Source organism: Elgaria multicarinata, chromosome 15, assembly GCF_023053635.1.
Source record: "Elgaria multicarinata webbii isolate HBS135686 ecotype San Diego chromosome 15, rElgMul1.1.pri, whole genome shotgun sequence".
In the NCBI taxonomy this organism is placed as follows: Eukaryota; Metazoa; Chordata; class Lepidosauria; order Squamata; family Anguidae; genus Elgaria; species Elgaria multicarinata.
Window position 1 is genome coordinate 4,326,220 of NC_086185.1, and position 23,979 is coordinate 4,350,198.

The 23,979-nt window shown below is 45.4% G+C and overlaps 1 protein-coding gene across 1 annotated transcript; it reads left to right on the forward strand.

Moving 5' to 3' along the window:
* Positions 1-20,284: 20,284 nt before the first annotated feature.
* On the forward strand, positions 20,285-23,171 carry SLITRK4 (SLIT and NTRK like family member 4). Its single transcript, XM_063141576.1, has one exon. It carries the CDS (start codon positions 20,332-20,334, stop codon positions 22,837-22,839), a length of 2,508 nt encoding a protein of 835 aa, XP_062997646.1. The 5' UTR covers positions 20,285-20,331; the 3' UTR covers positions 22,840-23,171.
* Positions 23,172-23,979: the final 808 nt, after the last annotated feature.

A 23,979-nucleotide genomic window follows, 5' to 3' on the forward strand; every position in this document is an offset into this window, starting at 1 on the left:
ACAAGAAGTGTGTGTATGCTTTCAAAAGAAAGCTTTCAAAAAAGCAGGAACACAGTCAGGCTTTAAGAAAGGGAAGGGGGGGAACAACCAACCAACCCACCAAACACACACTCCAAAATTTAAAAGTAAAGTTTATATTAAATCAAAGTAAGGGAAAAACACAGGGCAAACTAAGCTATAAGTCAGAAAGAAGCAAACAAACACACACACACGTGCCAAACTAAATCTATCCTAATCTATCTCCAAAGTCCAAAGCAGGAGCACTAAGTGTTCCCTCCACGAACGCCAACCCACAAAGAGACACAAAGCAGAAAGCTCTCAGGGTGGGTCTGCCTTAGTCCCCCCTCCAACGCTGGGATTGGAGGATGATGCTTTCTGAGGTGATCAATTCTCATCAGGATTGGATGTGCCTGTCATCGCTTCAAAAAAAAAAAAAAAAACCCAAACCCCAATTTTTAAAAACATATTGCACGTGAACCACAGGACGCAGAACGTTGAGAGTAGTCTCAAAATGACCCCCATCCACAACTCTCTGAGCACAAGAATTTTCAGAATGATAGCTTAAAAACCAACCCAGTTATGCCAGAGTCTTTCCCTCAATGCAATCCTATGGGCGAAAAGCCGAAAACGCCGTTTGAGCTGCGCGGTTGACCCGATTTTCAAAAAAAAATAGCACGCGACCCGCATGATGCAGAGAGGTGAGAGTGGTCTCAAAATGACCCCCATCCACGACTCTCTGAGCACAAGAATTTCCAGAACGATAGCTTCAAAAAGAACGTAGTTATCTGCGATTATTTGCCGCAATGCAATCCTATGGTGAAATGTTTTCAAGATGGCAACCGGAGCGCTCCGCCTGAACTAGGAGCTCCGAAAAATGGTCGCTTCTCTTTGCCTTGCTTCTAGGGGTCCGCGGTCCGCTCCTACTCCGCCTCTGGGTAAGGCGGAGCAGGCCAATCCGCTACTGCTTCTACGCTCCTAATCGGAGCGGATCGCACCCCTAGTACTGAGTGACTGGTTTTGAGTATCTCAAAATGCTGTTCCCATGGTTTTCTGCCACCATGGCAGGAAAACCATGGAACATTTTGAAATCTCCCAAAGCTCATATTGTAATTATCTCCCATTGCAAATGTCATCTGTGAGCCATCACTGGAGAGGAAAAAGGATCCCTTAAGAATATAAGAAGTTCCCTGATGCTGGATAAGACCAAGCGTCCATCTAGTCCAGCACTCTGTTCACAGAGTGGTCAACTAGCCATCGGCCAAGAATGAACAAGCAGGACATGGTGCAACAGCACCCTCCCACCCATGTTCCCCAGCAGCTGGGGCACACAGGCTTCTTTTCACAGATCTAAATTGCTCACTTTTGATATGCATGAACATCCTTAGATAGCTGCTTGTGAATTGTAATGTGAGGGCCATCCAGGGAAGGCTACAACTTTCCTTTGCTGCGTACTTCACATACTTTGCCCCTTGATTAGCTGCTGGAATTTGTGAACCTGGAGACCCGTGTGGAACAAAAAACTGGCATGGGGGGTGGGGCTGCAAGAGAGAATGTGACTAGGTTGTGCATGCCTAGACCCCTGAAGACAATTCCCAAGTAGGGATTGCACAGATCCCCTGGACTTGCAAAACAGTTTTTTCTTCTTCACTTGGGGTCGTGGGGAGGTATTTGAGCTAATTTACATGAGTGCTAATGGACACTTGCGCAACTGTGAATTAGTGCAAGTACAATTGAGCACAAATGGAATGGTATCCTGTTGAAAAGAGAAAAGAAAGATCTGATTCTGTCCATGAGTTGACAACAAAATGAAAGACACCTGGCAACCTGCAAAAGAGAGATGGAGCAGATTAAGATTAAGCAAAGTATGTACATCTGCATTTCCAAGCAGTCCTATGAGAACACACACACACACACACGTTTTTAGAAAATGCAATTTGGAAGTCTCAGGAAAGAAATCCCCCTCCCACCACAAATATTCACAGATGACACTTTCAAATGGTGAACCAATTAAAATTAGATCTGAAGGAAGTTTGACCACCTCTATTTGCAAAGCTCTGCTAAGTTAACAGATGTTACCAATCCACAAATAAGGATTAACCTATCTGAGAACACAAATACCTACTACATTAGTCATCCATGACACAATGACCATTTCCTCTCTCTCTCTCTCTCTCTCTCTCTCTCTCTCACTCACACACACACACACACCCTAAAACCCTACAATTATTATTATTATTATTATTATTATTATTATTATTATTATTATTTATTTATATAGCACCATCAATGTACATGGTGCTGTACAGAGTAAAACAGTAAATAGCAAGACCCTGCCGCATAGGCTTACAATCTAATAAAATCATAGTAAAACAATAAGGAGGGGAAGAGAATGCAAACAGGTACAGGGTAGGGTAAGCAGGCACAGGGTAGGGAAAAACTAACAGTAGAAAGTAACAGTAGAAGTCTGCACAACATCAAGTTTTAAAAGCTTTAGGAAAAAGAAAAGTTTTTAGTTGAGCTTTAAAAGCTGTGGTTGAACTTGTAGTTCTCAAATGTTCTGGAAGAGCGTTCCAGGCGTAAGGGGCAGCAGAAGAAAATGGACGAAGCCGAGCAAGGGAAGTAGAGGCCCTTGGGCAGGCGAGAAACATGGCATCAGAGGAGCGAAGAGCACAAGCGGGGCAATAGTGTGAGATGAGAGAGGAGAGATAGGAAGGAGCTAGACCGTGAAAAGCTTTGAAGGTTAACAGGAGAAGTTTATATTGGATTCTGAAGTGAATTGGAAGCCAATGAAGAGATTTCAGAAGCGGAGTAACATGGTCGGAGCGGCGAGCCAAGAAGATGATCTTAGCGGCAGAGTGGTGAACAGAAACCAACGGACTGATGTGAGAAGAAGGAAGGCCAGAGAGAAGAAGGTTGCAGTAGTCCAACCGTGAAATAACCAGTGCATGAACAAGCGTCTTGGCAGAAGAGACAGACAAAAATGATCGAATCCTGGCAATATTATACAGGAAAAATCGACAAGATTTAGCTACTGCCTCAATATGAGGAATAAAGGAGAGCGAGGAGTCGAAGATAAAGCCAAGACTACGAGCTTCCTTGACCGGAGTAAGCGTAACATCATTGACAGTAAGAGAGAATGAGAGATGAGGAGAAGGTTTAGGAGGAAAAACAAGCAATTCAGTCTTTGCCATGTTAAGCTTCAAGCGACGATGAAGCAGCCAAGCTGAGATATCTGAAAGACATGCCGAGATACGATCGTGAACATCAGGAGAAAGTTCCGGAGATGACAGATATAGTTGTGTATCATCGGCGTACAGATGATATTGGAGGCCATGAGATTGAATAAGCTTGCCCAAGGGCAACATGTATAAGGAAAACAACAACGGGCCAAGCACCAAGCCTTGCACCGAGCCAAGCACCGAGCCTACTGAAAGGGGAAAGGAGGAAGACGAGCTGCCATTAGCCAACACGCTGAAAGAGCGACCCGCTAGATAGGAGGCAAACCAGTTATAGACAGAGCCACAAAATCCAAGGTCATGAAGGGAATCTAAGAGAAGATCATGATCAACCGTTTGCTTGGTCACCTTCCAGATAATCCTTACTCTCCAAAGGTGAGTAGGCAAGTGGCTATTTATAAGCTTGACTTAGCACAATGTACAGGAAAAATAATAATAATAATAATAATAATAATAATAATAATAATAATAATAATAATAATAAATTATTTATTATCCTCAAATTCCCAAATGCATTTCCTAACTAGGATACCAAACTAAGATGCTGACTGTAGGCCTATATGCTATTCTAACCTAGGCTCTTTTTATGGTGTACTTTATTGCCAACAAGTGAGTCACTATCACTGGCCACCTTTTATCATAGCCAGACCTTCCATCCCGAATCGAGACATTTAATCCCAAAGAATGTAATTGTGATACTTTCAAGGCCATTGAGATCAATGGCAAATGATGCCTCTTAACCCAAAGTCCACTGCGCATACCTGTGAGCAGACTAACAGCTCTTGCTTTGGGGGGTGCAGAGAAGAAATTACTTCATTTTTTATAAGTCAACTGGCAAGACATGTGGAATTGGATGGGTGGGAGGGGAGGCCTTGATGAAGGAAAGACACCTGCTTCTTCATTCAACCCCTTTCACTCCATCACTCTTGATTTTAGTTCTCCTGCCCCCGGTCTTCCTGATTTATCAAACATTCATCTTTCTTTCCTTCATCACACCTCTTTGCTTTGGGGTCATTAGCTCTATGCCCCCTTGGATTTCTTCCTTACCTCTCCTGGTGTGATTACTTACAGGAATTCATGTTATCCATTCACATATACACAATATTCTAAAGGGATATACACAGAGGTACCCTTCAGGTCAGGACTAAATTTTCATCCAGCCCCTGGTGACTCAAGTGATGGAGAATCAACCTACCCTGCCTTGGTAGCATCCCAATCCTGACTGGGTTCTGTTTGAGTCACAGTGGTGCAGAACGGTGAACAGCAGGGACTTCGCCATCTCCTGCAGCAATGAGCAATGTGTTCTGCCCAGTCCTGGCCGGGTTCTGCCATCTAGGTACCTAGAGTAGTGCAGTAAGTCATGACTGGGGTGTGTATCAGCAGACACAGAAAAACTACACTAGCTGAAGGTGATTTCCAGGGGGTGACATGGGCTTCGTCTACACCCAGCAGGATATTGTACTATGAAAGTGGCATGAAAGCAGTATATAAGAGGCAGGAGCCACACAACTGTTTTATAACAGTATTAAAGTGCGCTGACAACTGTTGAGACCCATTGACACAGACCATCTACTGCTTTCATACCACTTCCATATGCCGGGAGAGATCCACCAACTCAATAGTTTTTCTGAATATAAAAAAGCAATAAAGACTGATCTCTTCTAGCAGGCCTACCCAGTCGAATTTGAAAATGTCTGGCTGGCTGTTATTTTAATAATGTATTAGTTTATATATGTTTTAATCCATTTTATGTATTTTATAATTCCATGTTTTTCCCCACTTTGATCCAGAGGGAGAGGCAGGTAATAATTAATTTATTATTATTATTATTACAATTATTATTATTCAGAGTGTTATATCATGCTTGGTGTGGCTCCTGTCTTTTAGATACCACTTTCAGTGCAATATCCTGCTTGGTGTAGATGAGGCCATGAAGAGAATAAATGTTTGGTCAGCAAGGTCTAGACTTGGCTGGAGACAGGCTAGCACTAGGGAGAGCTGATCAGTACCTTGGACAGAGGACTGGCAGATGGTTTCTCTATAGCTTTTGGGACCATTTAAAGGCAGGCCATTAGGGTATTGCTGTAGGCTTTCACTCCTGCTAGGAAGCTATCTAGGATCTTAAAGGGACCTTCATTTCTTCAATAGCCATTGGCTGATGGTGTTGATGGGAGCTGCACTGGAAGAGTCAGGTGAATTTGATGAGCCAGATAAACCCATGTCTACTGGTTAGAAAGGTCCTTGTAGTGGGTTGTGGGGGCAGAGAAAAGTAATCCAGTTGTCCTCTGAACTGGATAGAGAGTCATCCTCTGAACTGCAAAGAACAGGTCAAAACCACTGAGCACGACTCCATCGGAACAGATAACTGCCCAGAGGTGGCATCATACCCAGATGTCAAATGTTCTGCTCTGACTCAGGTAATTTCAAAAAAATGTAATTTCTGAACTTTCAGCTCAGCATTCACTATAATTTAAACTGACTATACATTAGATGGAGTCCTAAAGCCAAAGAAAAAGTGTGTGTGTGTGCATGTGCGTGCGTGTGTGTGTGTGTTTTACCTTACCAGCAGGAAAGAGTTTTGTACCACCATGACCTAAGCAGGTGCTCCTCCTGCCTTGCAAAGAAAAGAAAAATGCTAGCAGGTATTTATGCTCAGTGTCATGCCTAGGTTTATGTAAAGCCATCATTTTCATGAGTCAAAAGGAACTTATCCCCAAGGTAGGTGTTATTACAGCAAAGATTTCTCACAGGATAATTCCTTTTTTAGTACATTTGTTTCTGCTGAGCCCAATCAGGGGGATATACAAGTACCTTTCTAACTTAACTATGCCTGAAAATTAGCTCTTAGAAAAGAGACATTCTTGATTTTAAATCAAAAGTAAAATAATAATTTAAATATAACCTGAGAGGAAGAAAGCACAAATGTGATTCAACCCACCCACCCTCAAAAATCATTCTCTAAGTTCAGAATTATATTTATTTGCCCAGTGGATGGGAGAAGACAAACTGCTTTGGCGAAAAAAAGAATTTGCTCTTCTAGGGTTGGGAGAGATAATCCTATTTTTAAAAGTTATATATAGACTAAACCACAGGAGAGAACCATAACAGCTCAAATTTGGCAAAAAGAAAAAAGGTTCAATGCTGGAATTCAAGCTTTGGAATTATGATTGTAAGAAGATAATATGACTGCCTGTCTCAAGACTCCAAATTTAGTTCTTTTATACTTGCCCCAGAAGTAAAAGGGGGGGGGGAAGCCTGGAACTATAATCGCTTATGAAAGTTTACTGGGGCTTGTCTTGTTTCCAGGATTGGGTAGTACACACAGCTTTACCTGCAGAAAGGCTCAGGTTTAATTCATGGCATCTCCAGATCAAAGAATCAGGTGGCAGGTGATGCAAAGGAACTCTTGTTGAGACTCTGGGAAGCCACCATCTGTCAGAGTTGACAACAGCAGAGTAGGTGGACCTCATGATATCAGTCAGTATCAGAATGTTGCAATGAATCACATTGGGCCTGTTCAGATGACACTTCAGGCTCTGTGGTTCTCTGGGGTTAGCACTAACCACAAGCCACGTCACAAACAACACCTTAAGCCTTGGTTAGAGCCACTAAACCTGCTGCAGATGGTCTGACTGCAGTTAGCGAGTGAGCAGGGTTTAGCGAAACACACCACACAAGACACCTTAAACCCTGCTGCTTAACCAAAAGCCTTAACCAGCAGGGCTTAAGGGGTCTTATGAACAGACCCATAGTGTTATAGGTAAGGGCCATAGTTCTGTGGGAGCAGAATAAATGCTTTCATTTCTGCAGAAAATCCCAGATTCAATAACAACAACAATGGGAAGTATTTGTCTCAGGCTTCTGAGAGCCACTGCTTCGCCAGAGTAGACAACATTGGGATTAGTGGGACAGCTTCATATATTATCTGAAACAAATCAAATACCAAGCTCCTTCTATCCCCTCAAACTTAACTCTAGATGGATTGGTGGGAGGGTGGTGCTGGCAGCAAGGGGCGGTGCTGCCCCTCCCAGGAACATGTTTGGGGTCTCCCCAAGCACTTGCGGCATGGGGTTATTTCCCCTGCCGATGGAGCCCCACTGGGCTAGAATGGCTGGGGTTTCTGCTGGAAAAATTGCAGAAAAGGGCAACTAAAATGATCAAGGGGCTGGAGCATCTCCCCCTTGAGGGAAGGTTACAACAGCTGGGATTGTTTAGCTTGGAGAAGAGGAGGCTGAAGGGATAAACAAAATTATGCATGATATGGAGAATGTGGATAGGGAGACATTTTTCTCCCTCTCTCAAAAAACTAGAACCCGGGATCATCCCATGAAGCTGATTGGTGGGAGATCCAGGACAAATAAAAGGAAGGACTTCTCCACACAGTACATAGTTAAATTATGGAACTCATTACCACAGGATGTAGTGATGGCCACCAATTTGGATGGCTTTAAAAGGGGGTTGGATAAATTCCTGTAGGTGAAGGCTATCCATGGCTACTAGCCCTGATGGGTTATGTGCTGTCTCCAGTATTCGAGGCAGTAAGCCTGTGTGCACCAGTTACTGGGGAACATGGGTGGGAGGGTGCTGTTGCACCATGTCCTGCTTGTTCATCCCTGGCCGATGGCTGGTTGGCCACTGTGTGAACTAGATGGACCCTTGGTCTGATCTACCATCAGGGCACTTCTTATGTTCTTATGTTCTTAAGATTGAGCTGCATGAGTGGGTGGGCTGATTTTCAACCAACTTTTTTGAATTCCATTGTGCTTGAAACATGCTGCCCTTTGCCAATTCATTCCAGCCATCCACATTAGGAATATATTCAAACAAACTGGAGAAGGAGGAGCTATAAAAGTAATTAATTTTGAAAAATATAGAGTGAAATCCTATGGTCTCTGGGAGGACATCGCTGGGGTCACAGTATACTGTAGGCCCACTCCCCTGTGAGCAGAGATAAAGGAAGGTCCACTACAGAGGTCCTCCCTTGGCGGTCTTGGCTACTCCAACATTGTTATTGCTAGAGCAGTAAGGGCAAAAGGGCTGTAGCAGAGATGTGTTGGGGTGGATGGGGAAGACTTGCATCTAGAAAGGTAAAACATACCACAGTTACACACACATGAGGTTGCAAAGTTGTAGTTCCTCCGCCTTTACTCAAATGACTGACTTGCTTTCACCAAGACTTCTTTTAAAATGTACCTTTAATGTGTTTTTATTCTGTTTTTATATATTTTATTTTGTCCACCACTCCGAAATTCTGAATGGGGAGTGGTATATAGATATTGTAAATAAACTAACTAAATAAATAAGTCTCAAGAGACACCTTTTAAAAAATGGTATTTCAAAGTCAACATTCAAAAGCAACATGTGAACGTCATTGAAACGTCAAAAAGATAGATTCCAATTCCAAAAATTGTTCCAAATTTACAATTTAGGGCCCATTTTACAGCAGGGTGGCTGCCCAGACTTATTTGTTTGTTGCATTTTCATACCACCCAATAGCCGAAGCTCCTTGTTCGGTTGAAATCCCTGAGGGCAAACAAAGCCTATTGAGAGTGAGGGTAATGCTTCCTGTTTCAGTCATAGCAGGGAAGTCTGGGAAGAAACAGGGAATTTGCCTTTTGTGACAGGCTTTCCTCTGCTTTGTGGTTTGCACTCCATTACCCAGCTGTTAGGGTAGAAAGCTACTATTGGGTTTTGCTGCCCTACTAAAAAATATGGCAATGTCAACACACTGACATTTGCTCAAATCCACATGGTTCTTTTTCTTCTTTCTTTATTTCTTTCTTTCTTTCTTTCTTTCTTTCTTTCTTTTGGTCTGAAGACATTTCACAGGGAAGAAAATAAGAAAGAAGGAAGAAAAGGAACACTGAAGAGATTTTCAGGACAAACCTGGGGAAAGAAAGAAAAATGAAGTCTGAAGTCTTATGTCATCTATAAACAACAATTAGAAGACATCACTGTCAGACAAGGGTAGAATCCCAAGGCAAAGCAGGCACAGGAAGGTAAATCAGCTGCCTGCTTTGACCTACTAAAACCACACGGAAATAATGGAAAGCAATAGTCACTTCTTTTTCCCTTAGGGAAATATGAGGCCTCTTCCTTTTTCTAACAACAGAGATTGCAGATAGATGCCATCACCCCAGAACACAGGCTACGAACACTTGAGGTGTCAGTGAAGAAAGAAAGAGTCCTTTTTTTTCCTCACAGAAAACAGAACTGATTCTCTCATAGAACCAGGCTGGTTCCCAATGAAGAAACAATTTTCTTCCCCACCTGAACCAAAACGACAGAGGAGAATTCTTCTAAATGGGAGAATCTTGTGTAGTTTTCTCAATCCTATTCAACCCCAAACCAGTTTATTTTTGTTTTTGTTTTTCATTTTTTTGCTGAGGATCTTGACTGACCTCCAAGAACTTAGATCAAAGCTGGAAAACAAAAGGAAAAAAAAACCTTAAACAAAATAAAGACAGTATTGCTAATATTTGTGAAATAATAATAATAATAATAATAATAATAATAATAATAATAACAATAATAATAAAAACCCAGTCACCCCTCACACTGATAGTGATACTAAGGTTGTACCAAATGCCCTACATTTTCAATTTTTAGTTCACAAGTAGTGCTATCAGGACAGAGGGCAAAGATACAGTACTTTCCCCCAATTCAGTTACCTGCAATTGCTTCTCTTTTCTGCTAACCCCCCATTCCCAATTGAATAACTGCATCTCCTTCCTCATTTAAGACCATGGCAAATCAAGGATGACGTGTTTGGAAAGTGGTTTTGATGCTATATGAACAATCAGTTTCGATATGTGTTGAAATCCCTGAAGGCAAACAAAGCCGATTGAGAGTGAGGGTAATGCTTCCTGTTTTAGTCATATTGATGCGCCCAGCCAGTAATGAATCATTAAATGCAGGGGGTTGCTCTGAATGCTGCACTGTTATTCAGGTAATCAGGTTTAAGCCCTTGATGAGGACAAAGCCAGTTCAGACTTATGGCATTTTTGAACAGTTTGAGTTTGAATAGGCAAACTCTTCTAATCCCCTTTGAAGGAATCACTGAAAATTCATTGGGGAGGGGGAGGTTTTTTCAGGAATGCAGAAAATGTTTTATTTCATTATTATTATTATTATTATTATTATTATTATTATTATTATTATTATTTATTTATTTATATAGCACCATCAATGTACATGGTGCTGTACAGATTACACAGTAAATAGCAAGACCCTGCCGCATAGGCTTACATCCCTGGGGATATGTCAGCAAATATGCCATATTCCCGTAAATGCACAGGTTCTTTAAGGACCTCATTGGAATTGATAAGGGATGTGAAAATTGACAAAATTAGGGCAACTTAAATGAAGTACCCAAACCCAGAAGTGAGAGAGGGAAAGATTAAAGTAGCAGAATGGAAAAAAAAAATCATCTCCGGCAGTTCTCTTAATTTTCCTGTGAACATTATCCCTGCAACATTAATTCCCTTTAAAGGAAGCAACAAGTTTCAGGATCATGGTATCTTATGCCAGAAGATTATCATAACAAACATGTCAGTTGACAAGACTGGTATATGAAGCAGCAAAATTAATGAGGAACAGGGCTTGGATTTACAACAATATAGGGTTGTTTCATGTCAATCAGAATGTAGGAAACTGTTTTTATAATGATTCAGATCCTTGGTCCATCTACCTCCATATTGTTTACATGGACCGGTGGCAATAGAGGTTTTATACAAGACTTTCCCGCAGCCCTAACTGGAGATAACAGGGATTGAATCAGAGACCTTCTGGTCCGTCAGTGACTGGACTGGTGGTCACATAGGAGGCGGGGCACCTCCTATGTGACCACCAGTCCAGTCACTGATGGACCAGAAGGTCTCAGATTCAATCCCCATGAGCCACAGAATAGGGCTAGGTACAAAGGTGGTATCATTCATTACAACTCTGCTGGGAATTGCAGTAAGTTCCCAGATAAGGAAGGAGTAAGAAAGGTTGATGAAATTTAGGGGAACCTAACTTCTACTTTCACATGTGTGAGTGTGGGAACAAGACAGGCCTCAGAACATTTTTTTTTAAAAAAAAAATCACGTTGAAGCCCTCAGATGAAACCTTTCAGAGGAATTATTTCACTCATTGTGATTTCCTAGTTAAATTCCATCTTTATTTGGTGGCACATTTAAGAACGTAAGGTGAGCCATCCTGGATCGGAGCAAGGGTCCATTGAGTCCAGCTCTCTGTTCACACAGTGGCCAACCAGCAGTCTACCAGGAACCACCAGCAAGACATGTGCAATACCACCCTCCTGCCCATGTTCCCCGGCAACTGGTGTACATAGGAGTACTGTCTCTAATACTGGAGTGAGCATGTAGCCATCAGGACTAGTAGCCATTGATACCCTTCTCCTTCAGGAATTTATCTAATCCCCTTTCCAAATTGGTGGCCATCACTACATCTTGCGATAGTGAATTCCATAGTTTAACTATGTGCTGTGCAAAGAAGAACTTTCTTTTATCTGTCCTGAATCTTCCACTTATCACCTTCATGGGATGACCCCAGGTTTTCATTGAGCTATCCAACACAACCCCCAAATCTCTTTCTTCATTGGTTATGAAGAAAGAGATCCCATCAGGTTATACTTGAATTTGGGATATATATTTTTTGCCCCAGTGTGTATAACTTTAGACTTGCTTATAGTGAAACACATTTCCCATTTGGATACCCATTCTCCCAGTTTATATACCACTAACCATTATATGCCTTCAAATGGCTGTGAGTAGAGGTAAGTCTTGACCTGGCATTGAAAGTTAAAGGAAGCCGGATTCCAGCTGGAAATCAGGAAAAACTTCCTGACTGTTAGAGCAGTATGACAATGGAATCAGTTACCTAGGGAGGTTGTGGGCTCTCCCACACTAGAGACCTTCAAGAGGCAGCTGGACAACCATCTGTCAGCGATGCTTTAGGGTGGATTCCTGCATTGAGCAGGGGGTTGGACTCAATGGCCTTGTAGGCTCCTTCCAACTCTGCTATTCTATGATTCTATGAAAGGATGATGATGTTGGTGCCAGGCAGGCCTCACTGAGGAGTTATGGAGTCACCACTGAAAAGGCCCTCTCCCTTGTTGCTGTCCTCTGAACCTCCCTCAAAAGAGGCCCTGAGAAGGCTGAGCAAAGATGCACCTTTTATTTTGCCCATCAACACTTAGCACTTGACAGCAGGCTGAGCTGACAGACAAGTCACCTACTTATGGTCTTCTCCATTCTGCTGAAATGTATATTTCTATTTAAATTATAGCAATTCACTGTCTAAATTTGCTTCTAGACACATCAGTTATCATATGCATTTTTATGCAAATAGATATCCCCCTCCTCCTCCTCCTCCTCCTCCTCCTCCTCCTCCTCCTCCTCCTCCTCCTCCTCCTCCTTCTTCTTCGGTTATACAATAATCAGAACAATTCAGGGAGGCTAAACTTGAGTGCTTGGGGACGAAGAGCCCCTGGGGTCTATGTTTATCAGCAGGGCGGGCTGCAGGGAAATGAGGCAAAACGTCAGCAAACCACAGTTCCAATTTTTTATCCCACTTCAGAGGCAACAACTTTTTGTGAATAATGGATGCAATGCAAGGAAGCGGCCTAGCCCTCGGAGAAAGCAGCGAGAAATGTGCTCTCGGTTGATGCCTGCCTTCCGTATGCAGGCGATAGGTTACTTGCTGTAGCTCGGAGAGGTCTCCTGGATAAACTGGAGGAAGCTAGCTGGAAGTAATCTGGAACCGTGCAGAGACGTATATTTGACAGCATTTCTTCTGCTTTATTTGGCACAGTGCTCGGTTGACTTCAGTGTATTTACTGCTTCACGCTGCTTCCTCTCACATCGGCCCTTTAAACGGTTGCCCATGCAGAGACAAATTCTGTGCAGGCTTTCTCCTCCTCCTCCTCCTCCTCCTCCTCCTCCTCCTCCTCCTCCTCCTTTTTTTCTGAGGAAGAAGTCTGTTTCCTCTCTTCCTCCATTAGTAGGGAATGGCCGAGAGGCGGGGTTAGCATTTCCTTGCTGTCTTAAAAAGGACATGTTTGGTCATCCAAAGCATCATTACAAGTCGTCTGCCTACAGACATTGTTGAGTGCCATTACAGGAGTTGCTGCTAGAACAGGGTAGCCGTTGTTACTGCTCTGTCTGCGAGGAAGATGTTGCTGACTTGTTAAATCGAAATTGTTCTGTCATGGATGCTCCAGGATTTGTCAGGCCTCATGGTATATGCTTTGCCTAACGACCAGACAATCCCATTTTGTAACTCAAACTAGACTGCTCTCCACACGTACGCTTGAGCTAAACCACTGCAGTGAAGAAAGAACCTTCTTTGCTGCTTTTTTAAGGACATGTAAATGTTATATTAGAGGCAGGGGACACGTGGTCCTCCAGATGTTGCCAGAGCTCCCATCAGCCCCAGGCAATGGCGAGGAATGATGGGCATTGCAGTACAAGATAGTACAATACAGTACAGTATAGTGATACAATCTACTAAGGAATTTGCTACCACAATCCAGTGTGGTGTAGTGATTGGAGCGTTGGACTGGGACTTAGGAAACCTGGGTTCTAGTCCCCACTTGGCCATGAAGCTCACTGGGTGACTTTGGGCCAGACACTGACTTTCAGCCTAACCCAGGGTTGTTGCTGTGAGAATAAATTGGAGGAGGAGGAGGCCTCCTTGGAGGAGAGGTGGGATGTAAATATGATAGATAAATAAATGGCCACCAAGTTGGATGGCTTAAAAGAGATTAGATAAATCCACAGAGGTTAAGGCTACCAATGGCTCCTAGTCCCGACAGCTATATGCTGCTTCCAGTATCAGAGTCAGTACGTACACGTGTTGCCGGGGAACATGAGCATGAGTGTCCTGTTGCACTCACATATCCTATTTGTGGGGTTTTCCACAAGCAGTTGATTGGCCACTTTGCGAACATCCAAAGAATCTACCCTCGCGATGGTACACACGATTTTGGAGGTGTACGAGATCTCCGGCAGACTGAATGAATGCACCCCAGGTTTGTTCTAGTTATGCCTAGTAAAACCACTTCCTGAATCAGAACAGACTGATAGCCGCCTGGCTGTGCCCAAGGTTTCAGCGGACCAGTCCATGATGGCTTGGAAGTATTGTGGTAGGATCCCACTCTCTGGAACTACAAATTATAAGTAAAGTCTAGCGGCTTTCCTGCCCACCTGGGTCTCTGCAGTTGCTTTGGATTACAACTCCCAAATCACTGGCCATTGGCTATGCTGGCAAAGGTTAGTGGGAGTTGCATTTAAAACCATCTGGACTGGCCCAGGTTGGGAAAGGCTAGAAGAATTATAGGCTTTTTAAAAATAATAATAATAATAATAATATAATTAGACAATAACTAAGTCAGCAATTCTACAGTCACTTACCATTGAACTCAATGGGACTTACTTCTGAGTAGGCATGTATAGAATTGCAATGTAAGGGGATCAGGCACATGAGCGATGTTTATAAAGTGATACAAGGTGTGGAGAAAGCGGACAGAGGATGCAAGGGGGGTATTTTCTTTCTCCAGAACTTTGGGCCACCCACAAACGCTGATTGGATGTAGTTGTAGGGCAGATAAAAGAAAGAATTCCTCATACTTCACATTGTTAATTCATGGAATCCCCTTCTGCAAGATGTACTTCCTTCGGTAGCTTAAAGAAAAAATAGACACCTTCAAAAGAAGAAACAATAATTGTTCTTGCGGTATTTCAAATGCTAATAAACGTATAATGGGATAACTTTGGCCATGAAGTCTTACACCATAAGAAATGCGCTAATCTTTAAGCTGCCACAAGATGTGCTTATTTTTGATTGAAGAAACTAACACGACTATTTGTGTGGAAAGTCAGGAGAGTATGGGCTTCTTTAGATTAAGGGGAAATCATGTTGCCTTACTTAGGCTTTGCTTCCTGCTTCTCTTGCACAATTGTAATGGGCTGCATTACATGAGCAGAGAGGGTTGACCACATGGTCTATAACTGAACACTTCCCCTCCTCTTGGTGCTCATAACCTTGAATCGGAAAGTGCCCTCTAGTGGGTGCTTTGTAGAGCAACTTTGGCTGCACACGGTAGGAAATCCCACAATATTTCAGCAGAATCGGAACATCCAGGATGGTGGGGATTTTTTTTAAAGAACAGAATAACTGGGAAGGTGTAGGAGTTGTCGAGGAGGTTGGCATCATCATCAAAAGGACCCGCAAACTTCTATGAATGGCCAGACATCAGCATGCTTTATTTCACTTATGTGAAGAGCCCCTATATCAACAGAGAGTCTAACAACAGAGATTAGCCACGAAAGTGAAATAGAACCTTTGAGAGGAAGTATATCTCTGAATACTAGATTCTGGGGACAGACAACATACATGGGCTGTTTCCTTTATTTTCTGAGGCACGTAACCTTCCCAGAAGTGTAGGAGAATGCTGGACTGGCTTGACCTATGCCCTGTCCCAGTGAAGCAGCTCTAGCGTTCTGTGGTTCCGTGCAACTTATTTATGAAGAACAGCAAATAGCATGCTCAGATCTGCCCACATAATCCAAACCAATGATCCCAATGATATCAGTTACACACACTCAGCTGTCAGATCATGGAACTTATTGCAATGCTGAATATTAAAGGACGGATGCTTTGCTTCTTTAAAATTCTCAATTTCCCCCCTCATCTGAATTAAGTGCACATGTATATATTCAGTGCCCCCTCTCCCTCCCCCCCCAGCTAGTCCCCTTCCCGGACCTGACATCTCTAAATAAGAGCTGTGCTTGGACTGGTTGACTCTTCCGCCCTGGGAAAAATCTGTCCCCATTGCTGCGGGCAGATGTTCATTGCCACTTTAAATCATATTACAGCGTGCAAAGCAAATGGGGAAAATAACATATAATTGAGCTGTCTTAATGAGCTGACTGTAGCTTGCACCAGGAAAATAAAAAAGTTAGAAAGAGGCGTTGTATTGGCGATACTTGTTAAAATAGATTTTTGCTTTTGCGTTGTGTTGCAGCTGTGACCTGGGCATAAGCAGCGGGCAGGGAGGCACGGAGCGACGCTTGGGAAAGAAGGGCTGCTGCAATTCGGGATGAATCGAGGTCTCCAGAGCCGCTACTCCCGGCCTGTTGAAAATGGGGGTTCAATTCTGGGGGGCGGGGTGGAGAAAGAGGCTTCAAGCTCCCCCTCCCCCCTTGCAGTGAGATGCGATGCAGGAGTCCAAGGAGGCTTAGAGCTGGGGAACACCCCCCCTCCGTCCCTCGGGAAAGATATGGACTAGTCACCCAGGTCATAAGCGAGTGCCATCTCCCTCCCTCCCTCCGTCCTCTCCCCTGCAATACCTGGGCGCTGAGCATCGCTGTTCTTGAGGCGGGGTCGCGGAGGGGGGGCGGCAGGCAGCGACGCGTCCTCCTGCTGCCATCCGTCTCAGCATGACGCGCCGGGCTGCCCGGCTCCTCGCGAAGGCTGCTCGATTGGAAGCGGTTCCGGGGGGCGTTTGAGGGGCTCCCCCCCACGCGCCCACGCCTCCCCGCGCCTCCTCTTCTCGTCTCCTCCTCTCCAGCTGGATGCACCGGAGTACTGACGAAGGTACGGCGACCTCGGCATCCCAGCTAGGACGGGGGTGGGGGTGGGATGGGGTGGAAAGGGGGTGTTTGCCCCTGCATCCCTTGTGATGCCTCTCCTGCTTCCCCGCCGTCCTAAAGCCAAGATTCGTGGATGCAGGGCAGCATCTACACGACTGCTTTATAACGGTTTATATATACCGTTTTCAAAGCGTTGTTTTGGGAGGGTGATGCCAGGTGCGCCTTCAGCTGCAACGCGCGGCTGGGCGGGTGCGGGGGGGAGGGAGGAGCGCGCTGCGTGTTATTTTTCTTGGGTTCTGCTTTTGTGCAGCTGAGATGCAGGGCGGGAGGGGGAGGCGCAGCGTGATGCATTTGCGGGGTGGATCTCGCCGGAGGAAGGCGGCTGCTCCCCGGCTTTAGCGCAAAGGGGATCACGCTGAGCGCAGAGGCCGGGAGGGAGACGCCGCTCGCCTTGGCCTTGTGAACGGGGGCACATCCACGGGCTCTGGCCCGCGCGGACCCACTGCCGGGCGGCGCGGAGGGGGGCGGCGGCGCGTGTCGCCCGCGGCTGCGGCGTGCGCGTCGTTCCCTCCCGGCGCCTGCGGTCGTGGGAACGCGCGGCCGTCCTCCCGGCGAGATCAGACGCGCGTCTGCGGCCGGCGCGACCCGGGCGGTGCGTGTTGCTCTGCGCGTCCTCGCATGGATCGAGCCCGCGCATATTTGCGTGGTTTTTTTCCCCCCTGTTCTTTTCTTGGCCTGGAAGGTTCCTGGTCGTGGGGGTTCGATCCTGCGCTGCGCGTGCAGCCCTAAGCGGATCCTCTTGCGTAGATCCTGGTGGGTGTGGACATCCTGAAGAGTGGGTTGGAGCCTGGTGTCTGCGTGTGTGTTAGTGGCAGACAGAGAGGGGGGGGGAGAGAGAGACCCCACAGTCCCAGCCCCGACGCGTGTGCGTGTGCATGTGTGTGCGTGTGTGCGCCTGGCTTGCCGCGATCTTTGTGTGCGCCAGGCTGCCCTTCGTCGTGGCGCATGGAGAAGCGGCGTTGAGCGCGGGGCTTGCTCTCCGGCTCTCCTTGGGTGAGACCCCCCCTCTCTCTGAATGCGTGTTTGCGGAGGGGGGAGCGTAGGAGAGAAGGCACAAGTTCCCCTCACGTAGCGAGGCAACCCCTGAAACTGCAGAACAGAAGAGAACAGAACAGAGGGAACCGACAGAGCCGGAAAGCCCCGTTCAGGCCGGCTAAGCAAGGTAAGGGCGGCATGGGGTGAGGAGGTATTGAAGGGGGGGGGTACTCACGACAAGAAAAAGGGGGGGCGTCGCGTGCATTTGAGCAGGAGGCTGCGATCTCCCACTTGCAAATCGACCCTTTCTCTAGCATTGTCCCTCCGCATTTCCTCTCGACATCCACGTGAAAGGGGTTTGTTTGTAGAGAGATGGTGGGGAGGAGGGATCGTGGTGGGGGAGGGGGCTCCTTGGAACCTTCTTGTCTCCCCCAAAAGAGGAGCCGGCCGACTCTCCCCCCCCCTCCACCGGAGGGCCGCCAAGGCTTGGAAGGAGGGGGCACAGAGCAGAGGGGGGAGGGCACCCCTCCCCCTCCCCGCTCGTTTCGCGAGCCCCGCGGGAGCTGCCCGCACGCCGGAGCCAGGCGATCCGGGAGCGGCGAGGCTGCGGCAAAGCATTGCGGTGGCGGTAGGGAGAAGCCGGGAAGGGAGCCGGGCAGCTTGGAAAGAGAGAGACAGGGGCGAGGGGGTGGGGCGGTGCTCTGGCGAAAAAAGCGGGGGCGCCCGCTGAAGGGCCCCAGGCCGCCGCCCCAGCAAGCCCCAATGGGTCCCCAGCCCCACGGCCCCCAGCCTGCCCCCCCCCGCTGTCCTGTCCCAGAGGCCTCCTCCCGCCCCACAGAGATCCATCCCCACCCCTCCACCTCCTTCTCAAACCTCCCTTGAGCTACAACATCCCCCTCCTTCGCAGTCCTCCTTCCACGCTGCCCAGTCCTTGCTAGATGCTCATGGCCACGAGAAACCTGCCCCTCCCTCCCTCATCTTCTTCCTGCCCCCCCTTCCCTCTTCTTCCCCTGCTCCTTCTCCTATTTTGACCTCTACTCCTATCTCTCCCCCCCCCCCCCGCCCCGACTTTAAGGGCCCCTTCTGCATCCTTCCCCCTTGGCATCCCTTTCTTCTCGGGTCACCTTTCTTTTCTCCCTCCTCCTCTTCCTTCTTGACCCTGCTCCATACCCCCCTCTCCCCCCCCAATTCTCACGTGATCTCGTCCCTGATTTCCATTGTTCTCCAAGACATTCTGGACTTCCCTAGTATTCTATCTGGGCAACTCTTTCCTCCCTCACATGCTCACACCTTAGTTCTTGTTGGAGAGGATGTGAATTGTCTAAATGACCCCAAAACGCAACTGAGGGACCCATCGTTCCAGTTGGTCAGGCAGGCCCATTTGGTAGGACGGAGATTTGGAACCTGGGCATGGACTGTAGAATAGTGGCTGGATGGAGCCATGTGTTTGTGCGTCTATGAAGTGTTTGCAAGAGCTGTCCCCCTGTGGCAGTGCAGGACGTAGGGGCAAATTATTTCAGGTGATGCCTGGGAAAAGTTGCTGGGCGATTCAGTTGATGTCTGCTTAGGGAATCGAGACTTTGTTTCGTGCTACTAATTAGGGTGCCGTTTTGGGATGACAGTATCACCACCCTGTCAATAATTGCAATTGTTTTATTAACACAGAGAAAGAACCTCCGTGGTTTAAACAGGGGTGGGGTAGTTGTCTTCCCATGTTGCACCATTAGAAATATATATCTTATTTTTTTGTATAAATATAATAGGACAACAGACGTGTATCCCTGGCTGGCATATCACTCGGAATCAATAAAGTATAGCATGCATGTACAATGAGCGTTGTGTAAGAGCGGCCAGCCGACTTCCCTCTCTGAATCTGTTCGTGCTCCTATTTCCCTTGTATCTTTGCATCTTGCTCTTGATTTCCCAGCCTTTTCCCCTTCCTTTCGCTTGCCTTTGGAATGGATTGTGCATCGCTTCCAAATACGTGATCCAAATCCTTTAGACTATGTTCAAAATGACCAACATTCAGAATACTAAGCAATGCATTACAATGCAAATGCTTTTAAAGTGGTTTTAATTTCGTTTTGGTATGCACGTCATACGCAAGGCAGAGAAATGCATTCTATCCATGGATTGTGTATACATGAGAGAGAGAGAGAAACTGAAGCCATGGATGGATAGGCAGAAAGCAGTGAGTTATAATTCCAAATGCAAGGTACATCTATGCCCTATTTGAATTGCTGCAATACATTGTTGTGGTCTCGTTGTGCTGTAGCTGTTCTTGCTCAGAACGGTAGGTCAAAGTATACCTTTCATCTAAATGGTTGGTGTTGCTGCTGCTATCATTATTGGTATTACTAGTATTTATAGCAACTGAAATATATTCTGTTTTTGTCCCCTTTCTTTTGTAGATTGCCTATCTTTGTTCAAGAGCAGTAGGTTTGGTTGCTGATCTTAAGAAGATGCTTCTGTGGCTGTTCCTGGCGTTGTCCAGCCCATCTTCTTCTACGGATCCAGAGACTGACTCATCTGTGGAAATTTGCAATGTTTGCTCTTGTGTGTCGGTGGAGAATGTACTTTATGTCAACTGTGAAAAGGTTGCCGTCTACAGACCAAACCAGCTGAAACCACCTTGGTCTAATTTTTATCACCTCAATTTTCAGAACAACCTCCTCATAATTCTGTATCCAAATACGTTCCTTAACTTTACTCATGCGGTGTCCCTGCAGCTGGGTAACAATAAATTACAGAACATTGAGGGAGGAGCTTTCTTGGGTCTCAGTGCATTAAAACAGTTGCACTTGAACAACAATGAATTAAAGATCCTCCGTGCTGACACTTTCCTTGGCATTGAGAACTTGGAGTATCTCCAAGCTGACTACAATTTAATCAAATATATCGAACGGGGAGCCTTCAATAAGCTTCACAAGCTGAAAGTTCTCATCCTTAATGACAATCTGATTTCCTTCCTTCCTGACAATATTTTCCGTTTTGCTTCTCTGACCCACCTGGATATACGTGGGAATAGAATACAGAAGCTGCCCTACATCGGTGTCCTGGAGCACATTGGCCGCATCGTCGAACTGCAGCTGGAAGACAACCCATGGAATTGCACTTGTGATCTGTTGCCCTTGAAGGCATGGCTGGAGAACATGCCCTATAACATCTACATCGGAGAAGCCATCTGTGAGACTCCCAGTGATTTGTACGGGAGGCTCTTGAAAGAAACCAACAAGCAAGAGCTATGCTCCATGGGGACAGGGAGTGATTTTGACGTGCGCATTCTGCCCCCGTCCCAACTGGAACCTGGCTACAGCACACCCAATGGCCACACAACGCAAACGTCAATGCACAGGTTGGTCACGAAGCCCCCCAAAACGACAAATCCTTCCAAGATCTCGGGAATAGTCGCAGGCAAATCACTCTCAAACCGCAATCTCAGTCAGATCACATCTTTTCAGACAAGAGTGCCACCTCTGACCCCCTGCCCGCACCCTTGTGTTTGCAAAACACATCCTTCAGATTTGGGATTAAGTGTCAATTGCCAAGAACGAAATATCCAGTCATTGGCTGAATTGGTCCCTAAGCCACTGAATGCCAAGAAACTCCATGTGAATGGCAATTATATTAAGGACGTGGACACTTCTGACTTTGCCGAGTTTGAAGGGCTGGATTTACTACACCTAGGCAGCAATCGGATAGTGGCAATCAAAGGGGAGGTTTTCCGCAACCTTACAAATTTACGGAGATTGTACCTAAATGGCAATCAGATTGAGCGCCTGAGTCCTGAAATATTTGCCGGTCTCCACAACCTCCAGTACCTGTATTTGGAATACAATGTCATCCGAGAAATTTTAGCGGGCACTTTTGACCTGATGCCCAACTTGCAGCTGCTGTACTTGAACAATAATTTACTCCGCAGTTTGCCAGCCTACATTTTCGCCGGGGCGCCACTAGCCCGGCTGAACTTGAGAAACAATCATTTCATGTACCTGCCTGTAAGCGGCGTGCTTGACCATCTGAAATCCCTGACGCAAATTGATTTGGAAGGGAACCCGTGGGACTGCACATGTGACTTGGTAGCGTTGAAACTGTGGCTGGAAAAGCTCAGCGAAGGCATCGTCGTGAAGGAATTAAAATGCGAGACGCCCGTGCAGTTTGCGAGCATTGAACTGAAGAGTCTCAAAAATGAGATCCTCTGCCCTAAACTACTAAAGTCTGCTTTTTTCACAAGCCCTGCACCTGCAGTTACATTTACCACACCATTGGGGCCCATTCGGAGTCCTCCTGGTGGTCCAGTTCCATTGTCAATCCTTATCCTGAGCATCTTGGTGGTGCTCATTTTAACTGTCTTCGTAGCTTTCTGCCTTCTTGTCTTCGTTCTCCGTCGCAACAAGAAACCATCCGTGAAGCACGAAGGGCTTGGGAATCCAGAATGCAGTTCCATGCAGCTGCAGCTACGGAAGCATGATCACATGTCGAATAAGAAGGACACCCTCGGGGCAGAGGCCTTCATCCCTCAATCCATCGAGCACATGAGCAAAGGCCATTCATGCGGTTTAAAGGAAACGGAAACAGGGTTCTCATTTGTCGAGCCGCCTGGGCAGAAAGTCATCCTGCGAAATAACAGTGACAAGGATAAAGATTTATTGCACCTGGATACCAGGAAAAGACTTAGCACAATTGACGAACTGGATGAGTTATTCCCAGGACGGGATTCTAATGTATTTATTCAGAATTTTCTCGAAAGTAAAAAGGAATACAACAGTATAGGGGTCAGTGGCTTTGAAATACGGTATCCAGAGAAACAGCAAGACAGAAAAAACAAGAAATCATTAATAGGGGGTAATCATAGTAAGATAATAGTAGAGCAAAGAAAGGGTGAATATTTTGAACTGAAAGCTAAACTTCAGGGCTCACCAGACTACTTACAAGTCCTTGAAGAACAAACAGCTTTGAATAAAATCTAGGTCATGCAATCTTATTTCCTACAGAGGACATATATTTAATGATGCAAGTGCCTTTTGTTGACTTTTAATTTCCAAATATGATATTCTACTGGTAGGCATAGAGGCAGGTGACCCAAGGGTGTGTGATAAAACTCTAGCTCCAAATAGATTTTATTTCATGCAACTCTTGCCCTGTGGAATCCTGTAGGGAATACTGCAAAACTCTATTGCCAAAGTGTTGCTTTATACACATATTACACTGAATTTAACCTCAAGAGGCATATATGTTTTGTACCCTAATTGCAAAACTTTCATCTCCTTGTGATTTGTTAAAGCAAATACACAAGAAAAAAAGGAAAGAGAATGAGAGAACAGAAAGAAGATGGTACCTCAGCTGAGCCATCCACGTCCTGCCCCTGGATTGAGTTGGTGGAGGAACTGGAGTCAAACAATCCCTATGGTGTGTGCTGGTGTAAGTGGCACTGTTTTAGAGATTACCTGAAAGGTTTTTACAAAAACACACACACACAAAAAAGCATGCAAAAGAAAGAACATTCGATAGTACGTGTAAATTGGTTACCTTTATGGCCTGCATCTTGAAACCGCTGGATTTATAATGTTAAATTGTGCAGAAATCTTTGTTTAAAATATGCCATGCATTGCATTCCTCCAGATCAATTTGACCATTTGACACATACCATGAATCAGCATAAAACTGAACCAACCAATCTACAACAATGACAAGCAAAACAAAACAAAATTGCAGCGTCTGCAACGATTGGAAGAAAATACTTGATGTAAAACTAATCTATGGCTTTTCAACCCCTGTTAACCCATTCTCAGTGATGTGAAACTCCTTTCAACCCCCCAAAGGTTTCCAAAATTTTCAAAAATTTGCTTGCTGTGTGAGCGTTTCAGAAATTATTTTTGTAATATAATTCATATTTATGAAATACTTTGTATACTAAATAGGGAAAATATGTACTCCTCAATATGTATTTAAATATGCCTGATTTGTTTTCCTGGTCACAAAGGTGCATTAATCATTCAGTATAATTTAAAAAGAGAACAATATACCAAACAGAAACTGTTGATGAAATGTATAGATTTATTCGAGAGTCAATGTGATCAGGTCTAAGAATAAGAATAAAATTATGTTCT

Bases quoted from the DNA above. Each gene is read 5' to 3' on its own strand.
- SLITRK4 (XM_063141576.1), top strand. From the start codon at position 20,332: ATGCTTCTGTGGCTGTTCCTGGCGTTGTCCAGCCCATCTTCTTCTACG.